Raw genomic sequence first — 8,274 nt, forward strand, 5'->3', positions numbered from 1 at the left:
CTTGCAAGTTTTATTGATGTACTCCGCATGATGTTTGAAACCTTTGGTTGGATCAACGAGTGCACTTTGACCTGCCCGTCGTTCTTAAGTGGATTTCTCCAAAATTTTGACACTTAAGAATGATTGATTCTTATTGTGTGTTGGTGAACATTTTGGTGTAGATTTCATGGATGTACTCAACCATGCTGATAAAGCTTTAAAGCCAGTGGGAGTAAAAAGGGTACCCGTTTTTCACCTTTTTTTCTTGTTTTGTGTAATAACGGTACCCAAGAATGGATGATTAAACAAGTGATCGTTATTCCTCTCATTAAAATCTACATTTGAAGTCCAATCTTGACCCAGTACTCCAAATAGTAAGGGAGTATCAATCATTTTAAAGGTACCGGAAGACGGAATTTGGGCGGGTCACTACCTTTGACCTCTTCTTAAGTGGCGTTTCCCACAAAACCGACACTTAAGAATTACCAATATGATATCAGCATGCCATAAAGTATATTCTGTAAAGGTTTCACTGATGTACTCAACATGCTGATTAAAAGTGATAATTAGCATTAATTAGGTCGTTCTTAAGTGGCCAAACCCACAACGTGTTCACTTAAGAATGGCCGTTTAGGGATCCATGGCCCCTTAGGTGTTCAACCCAGGAGTCAAACCTTTTGTACTCGCTATGCTGATTAAATCTCTCTGGGCTCTCTGACTATGGAGTTTTTTGCATCCTTCAAGTGACTCGTGCAACACTGGGTACTGAATATCGTAATGATAAAGAACTATCCAATGCCCAGGGTGGCCGATAACCTGTTTCCGTGTTGCGATGTCTGTTGATGTATGCAAGGCCGGTTTTAAGCCGATTCGATCAAATTGGGCCCCGCGCCCCTTTTTTATCATACGTACAAAATACTACTGAAAACGTGAAATGAAGAATAAGATATTCTTTCTCATAATAATTATTGATGATGTATTTACTCTACCAAGTATTTAATGTTTTAACGTTTTTGATGATCTGTATGCGTTTTTATGTGAAATATAAGCATCCATAAATTTTACTATGTGGAATAGGGGCCCCACGATCAGTTTTCTAATTGTGACCCGCAATTCCTAGCACAGGCCCTGGATGTATGTATGTGGAGAAATATGGTGCATTATCCTAACGAAACAATCTTTAAGACATGAATGATAAACAATACAAATTTTGGGAGAAGTTAAAAATATAAGGAAGTTTTGGTAGTGGTAAGAAACGAAAAAATGGCATTTTTTCACTAAATACTTTTTTAAGGCGAGTTGAGGAATGGGATAAATTTTTCGCTTGACTATGTAGATAACATATTGCATTACCCGAAGAAAGCGGTCAAGATGTTTTGAGTTACTTTTGGCTGGTTTTCTACCCTCACGATACCCTGCGCCACCCCCCTTCAATGCCCCTAATGGGACTAAATATGATTTTAATTAATCTAAACAAAACCCATAGCCAGTAAGAGAGACCAGACCATTCTCATTACATGTCCAGTTGACAAAAAAAAAAAAAAAAAAAAAAAAAAAAATGTAATTGTCACCACGTGGGAGCCATGGGAAGGTTGATGGTCAAAGCTGTGGCTATTGTTAAGAAGTGACTAGGAGGTCGAAGCCATGGCCATTGGTAATCTGAAAGTATAAGTCGTGGCCATGTGGTTGGGGCTGAGACCCTCACCAGGCAGGATTTGTGGCCAAATGATTGGAGCCGAGACCACAGACTGTTGTGGCCTGGCGGTTCAAGCCATGTCCGTCCTCAGACATAAATTCATGATTATGTTATCAAAATTGTTGGAACTGGGAAGCATGCGCTATGGCCAGTGGCCTGTCAAGAGAAGCTATTCCCAGGTGGTCATCAATGTGGCCATCAAGGAGTGGAAGCTATGGGCAGGCGAACCAAACCGTGGCCATTGCTAACTAGAAGCCGTTGTTGAGGGACCCAAGCCATGGCTATGACCAGTCAGAAGCTATGGTCAAGCATTGAAAACAAATGGCCATCACTTTATCTGAAGCTGTGCTCAGGCAATCGAAGTCATGGCCATTGTTAAGCAGAAGTCGTGGCCAGCCGATTGGAGCAGAGGCCATCGACAAGCGGAAGTCGTGGTCAGGCAATCGAGCAAGGCTGCTTACTTAGTGGAACGTGTAGCTAGGCGATCGAAATCCAGCTTATCCCTCTACGGAAGCTATGGCCATCGACGATTAGAAGCTATGGCCAAGCTACTAAAGCCGAGGCCATCGCCAAGCGGAAGTCGTGGTCAAGCGATCGGAGCAATGGGCTGTCACTAAGCGGAAGCCGCGGCCAACCACCCATTAAAAACCCAACCAAACTCCCAAACCCTCAGACCACCACCTTAACAAACCTCACCAATCACATAATCAATATAGAGACCACCGCCGAACCAAACCCACCACCAGAACACCGAATAGAACCCCCCATGATAGAACCCGTCCCTAAGCGGAAGCCCGAGCCACTGCGATCGGACGCGGGCGAGCTGTGGGTGTTTAGGGTCCTTCGCCGAGAGAGAAACGTCAGAAAAATGCCCCCGTCGTGAGTCCTTCTCCCTCCTCTCTCCCTCGGCCAAGATGCATTCCTACAGGAGGAGCACCAGGCCGAGCAGTTTCAAGACCTACGTGGACATCGTGGAGTTTGAGGAGGTAAGAGGGCGGCGAAGAGGGAGAAATGAGAGGAAGTGTTGGGTGCGAGCGACGAGCCATTGGCATTCCCTCGACAGATTCGACTCTCGTTTTTTTTTCTAAAGGTTTTGTTATCTTCTCTCTCTCATTTCCTTGTTCTTTTTGAGAAGGATGGAGTTAAAGGGTCGATGAGGGAGAATGCTGAGTAGGATTTGGGTCTTGGTTTAGGATGTAGGAAGGATTTTTAATGAAGGTTGAAAGAAAGGTGTTGGTTGTACCGGGAAATTTTCGCAATGGATAAACATTTCGCTGAGAAAATAACGATGTGAAGAAGTAGTTTTATTAATCTGATGTTATTCTATTAATCATGGAACTTATTATTGCATCTGTATGATTAGGAGCCTGAAAATACAAGGAAAGAATGAGTGACAAAGATGTATTTTTTTCCTTTTGGTTCTCTCTATTATTTTTCATTTAGTTCCTATTTTTATTGTGTTTAGAAGTAGTTATCAATGTTTGTCTTTGTTTAGCTTAAATTCAGTAAACCTTATATTGAAATACTATTTATAGAAATATTAAAAAGTGCTGGAAAACTGGTTTGATGTAAAGTTTATTAATTCAGGGTTTGTTCATCCAATGTTTTTGTTTATTCAGTGTCTGTTCACTCATTATTTCATTTCATTCTCCTTGCGCTGTAGTACGGGAAGTCTCTTAGCTTTTTAAACTGTTTACAAATATAATGATACTTTGATTTTACCTTTTTTCTATAAGATTTGAATGGAAGATTAAGTTTTACATGAAAAATCTGGAAAAAAGTATTGTTTGTTGGATAAGTAAAGCAGTATTTCTAATGTACTGAAGTTATTGTTTAGTGCAGCAAAACTTGGCTTCACAAATTTATGAAAATATCCTAGAATTATGCATACTTAACACTGAATGTCAGAAATATAAACATAAATAAGAAAGGAAGGAAAAATATTGGTCAGTCTCAACATTTTGTCTTTTGACTTACTTATCCTTGCTAATGTACCTAGCCTATTTTTGTCTTTTCAGACAAACTAATCCATTTTAGCCTAACTTAAGCTGACTTATGCTAACCAAACTTCATCCTACATAAACTAAGCTAAACTAAACTAAACTAATATAATCTCACATAACCAAAATTAGTTAGTTAAGGAATAACTGAACCTGAACCACGCAACCAAAATGAACGCAACAAAGGACGAATCTACATATGAACGAGTCCAACAAATTTCATCCATATAGTTCAATTCATGGAAGTTATATTGTAAATTTACCAGCTGAGTGAAATAGATATCTAGAAACTCCAATTGAAGTATTACATTATATTTTGGGTCAAGATTTAGAAGATTTTTCTTTTATATATGTTGTGAAATGGGGATTTACAATGTCAGTGATGTAGAGCGCCTTAGAAAAAATCACTTCACGGAAGAAGTTGAGATGCTTCTTATAGGCACAGTATGTGAATGCACTCAATTTTTCACTCTCAGGGTGTTGATTACATCTTATAGAATGGGAATATTTATTTTTGTCTTTATGATATAGAGCACATTGACATCTTCCAGAGTAAAAGTGGATTATTAAAAGTGAAATGAAAATCAGAAAACACAAGGAAAGAAAATGATGCCCTTGAAATGTCCAAGAAATAGAAATATGTAAGCATACAGCGAGCGTGAGAGAGTTAATCTGGTAGTTTAATGAAACTTCAGTATTTGATTATATCAGTATGTAGTTTGTCATTGATTTGCAGGTATTTGATGATATCCTGATTTGATGCTTCCTTATGACACTGTTAATGTAATGGGGTTTATGTTTTGTGACAAAATGAATGCAAATCATTCTGACAAGATTAGATAAATAATCACAGTAGGGTTAGGCTGTGAAGTAATATTTAGTTAGTTTTATAGGATTAGGTTGATATTTATTGTAAAAGCATTCACTCTATGTATTAATTGTGTGTGTGTGTCTGTGTGTCTGTCTCTCAAATGTCACAATAATTTAACTTATGGTGTAAACAAAAAACATTTATGATGTTTGCATACTTATGTTAGAATATGAATTCATTAAGACCTAAATATATTTGCATAACATAAGCTTTTATAGATGTTGTCAGAGAAAGTGACTATTCAAACACACATGAAAACTGTATTACAGTATTTCTTATTACCTGCCTTTGTGATGTTGTTATAAGTGTTACATTAACAGCATTGTCAACATGAAATTGATTAAACTGTATTACTAGAAATGTTAAACTATAAGGTTGCTATAATATAAGAAGCACAGATTATAATATTAAGAACACATACATTGTAAACATGGAAATATTTAAACTTTTGTGTAGAACTTACCTATATACTTCCAATTGCAGAGGCCTGTTGATGTGCCCGAGGAAGTTGACAATGGAAAAGTTGAACCTAACCTTCTACCAGGTAAGCAAGTCTTGATTTTCTTTTTCTTTTTCTTCTTTTTTAGGAAGTAGAAAAGGGAATATTTTTTATGTGACAAGCTGGCCAGTGATGCTTTTGTCTTCTATTTCATGTTCTTTACAAATTCAATGTTTAGGGAAAAATATTTAGCCAAAAGGAATAAGATATCAGAAGTCAATTTTTTCACGGAAAGCCAAGGAATGTGTTGACAGTAAATTAAACCAAGGATGAATATATATGTAAATGTTGGTCCTGCTGAAAAAAGGACAAAGTGAAGGAATGATAAAACTGAGTGACTTAAAGGCCATATGAAGGATGTTGTGCCATATTGAGAGGATGAAGCTGAAAATAAAACAGAAATAAGATGACTTATAAGAAGGAATTGTGTAAAGGTATAAAGATTCCTTGATCGAAAATTCAAGTTATACACAATACCTGGAATTACTTTTTATTGTTGTTGTTGTTGTTAGGCTGTTCCTTACAATGAGCAACTCCAACTCAAGATGTGTGTTTGTCTTAGTTCTGCGGTTTAGAGGCAATTTTCGTGGCCTTCCATACATGGTGCCAATTTGCAGTGACAGAATGAAATTGGGTTTCCAACAGTTTGTCTTGTTATATCCCATTACATGAGGTTTTATTATCTGAGAATAGAGAATGAATGAGGAATTAAGAATGTCTTGGAGATGTAATAAGAGAGTGCTAAGCATGGACGGGGATGACCATGAGCTATGGGAAGCAATAGTTTCTTTAGGTATTTAGCTTCTCAGTGGCATTTTAGCGCAAGTGCATTTATAGTGTTGGTTGAATTATTCTTTCCATTTATGCGAGTCTGGAAATCATCCTGTAAAGTGGCTGTATTGTATAACATATAAATTGTCTGTATGTTTAAGATTGATGGACAGAAAGTGTAAATTTTTTATATTTACTTTTTAATAATGCTATAATCAAATGTTTATTTTTTCCTAGATGAAAATCACGCTATGTTAGCCCATCTATCTGTATATACCTGTCCTGTGTATGCATACATGGTTGCATATATATATATATATATATATATATATATATATATATATATATATATATATATATATATATATATATATATATATATATATATTTATTTATATATATGTCATGTTGATTTCTGGATCAGTAGAGCAGACTTTGAATTTGGAATTGGAAGCAGTTTTGTTTTTGACATACACTTTATATTTGAAAACTTTGGCTTAACTCGATGTCATTTAATTTAGAACGTGTTATGAATGAACTTTTGATTGTATACTGTTGTTCAGTGGCTTTCTTTTGATGAACTTGCAACAGTTTGTAGCTGGCGACTTGCTTAGATTTTCAGCCCATGACAAAAAGAAAAGAATGTTCTTTCCGTCAGGATTTCTAGGCAGGATGATGATGTCTCATTATTTGATTGGGTGTGATGAGATTACTGTGGTTTTTACATATCCTGCTTATATGGGAAAATTATGCAGGATTCAGGGAAGGGAAAGGAGCTGAAGTATTCACACTTACAGAAATATTATGTAGTTTATGCTATTCTTAAGTTTACAAGGTAATTTTTAGTTTTTTTTTTCTCTTTCTTTCTTTCTTTCTTTCTTTCTTTCTTTCTTTCTTTCATTTTTCTTTCTGTTTCTTTTATTTTCTTTTTCTTTCTTTCTTTCTTTCATTTTTCTTTCTGTTTCTTTTATTTTCTTTTTCTTTCTTTCTCTTTATTTTTTCTTTATTTTTTCTTTCCTTCTTTCTTTCTTTCCTTCTTTCTCTCTTTCCTTCTTTCTCTCTTTCCTTCTTCCCTTTTTTTGCAAACTAAAAATGTAAAGGGAAGCATTCATGGTAACGGTAGTTCATTACTGAATTACTTTTTATTTTATTTTTTTATTTGAGCCCTGTTTGGTTTCTGTTGTTATCTTCCTAAGTGTAGTCAGAGCTGAAAAAACGGGTGATTATATGAGGTACTTGACTGATTATCAGAAAGATAAGATGCCACAGCTTCTATTGTCATGGGTTGTTGTACGGGTTGGGCAAAATCATATTTCCAATTCACTCATAGTAGTCTATTCTTTTGTGTGAATTAGATAGGATACAGTATTCAGTTTTGTATTTAAGAATAAACTTGGAAGGTTTAGATTATTGATTGATAGTTTTTTGTACATTAAACTATTACCATTTTATTAATGGTTTGTTATCTTTTCATCGAGTCAGTTGATATTAATGATAGAGTATTTTTGTTTGAACTTTAGGTAATTTTTAAACTATCTTGTTAGAGTGACTTCCTTTAGATGAGATTTTTAAAAAATCAATATTCTAGTTCTGAAGAAGTAAAAAAAAAAAAAAGAAAGAAAAAAAAAGTAATAATAATAATACAGTAGGAATACAAGCTATGTTCAGGCAGACTAAGTTGCTTAATATCTTATCTGTCTAGCAGGTGGTTAAATGGGGTTATCAAGGTATTTTATCTTATACTCCAGACATGTATATCATATATACTTGCTGATTTTTTGTATGCTTCTGTTAGGGTGGCTGGAATATTGTTGTGGGTTCGTAATGTGACCGACCCTAATGTAAAGATCTTAAAAGTTTTGATTGTTTTTGGTTGGTCTTGAAGCAAAATGTTTAAGATATGAGAGCTGGATATTATCTGATATTAAGAATAAACAAAAAAATTTAGAAGCTGAATTTAATGGGCTGGTATTAATGTTATATATGGAATCAGGCACTCACACAATTAAAAAGTCAAGTGATTTTGTATCACTTCCTGACAGCTGTTTTGGATTCTTCTTCTTATTATTAATTTTAATATTATTATAATTGTTATTGTTATTGTAATTTATTGTAATTATTATTATTATTGTTGTTATTATTATTATTATTATTATTATTATTATTATTATTATTATTATTATTACTATCATTATTATTGCTTTTATTATTATTATTATTATTATTATTATTATTATTATTATTATTATTATTATTATTATTATTATTATTATTATTATTATTATTATTACTAACATTATTGATATTATTAGTATTATTAATATTATTATTAATGTTATGATCATCATTAATGTTATTGTCATAATTATTATCATTATCATCATTATTATTATTATTATTGTCATTGATATTTTTTATTATTAGTATTGTGATTATTGCTGTTGTTATTATTAATATA

At 34.2% G+C, this 8,274-nt stretch overlaps 2 protein-coding genes across 3 annotated transcripts in view; both read left to right on the forward strand.

The window, feature by feature from the left end:
• The first annotated feature begins 2,487 nt into the window (after positions 1–2,487).
• Positions 2,488–8,274, forward strand: part of LOC113810932 (myotubularin-related protein 10-B) — a 32,495-nt gene continuing 26,708 nt past the window's right edge. The window contains exons 1-2 of one of the 2 annotated variants that reach the window (XM_070117983.1): positions 2,488–2,661; positions 5,030–5,090. In XM_070117983.1, coding sequence (XP_069974084.1) covers positions 2,590–2,661; positions 5,030–5,090 — 133 coding nt within the window. In that variant the 5' untranslated portion in view covers positions 2,488–2,589. The remainder of the gene's footprint in view (positions 2,662–5,029; positions 5,091–8,274) is intronic. The other variant, XM_070117984.1, reaches the window with a different exon arrangement.
• Positions 7,143–8,274, forward strand: part of LOC138860428 (uncharacterized) — a 7,289-nt gene continuing 6,157 nt past the window's right edge. Inside the window, exon 1 of the mRNA XM_070117960.1 lies at positions 7,143–7,216. The gene's annotated coding sequence lies outside the window, so the exon portion shown is untranslated. The remainder of the gene's footprint in view (positions 7,217–8,274) is intronic.

The sequence above is a fragment of the Penaeus vannamei genome, chromosome 41, assembly GCF_042767895.1.
Source record: "Penaeus vannamei isolate JL-2024 chromosome 41, ASM4276789v1, whole genome shotgun sequence".
NCBI lineage: Eukaryota > Metazoa > Arthropoda > Malacostraca > Decapoda > Penaeidae > Penaeus > Penaeus vannamei.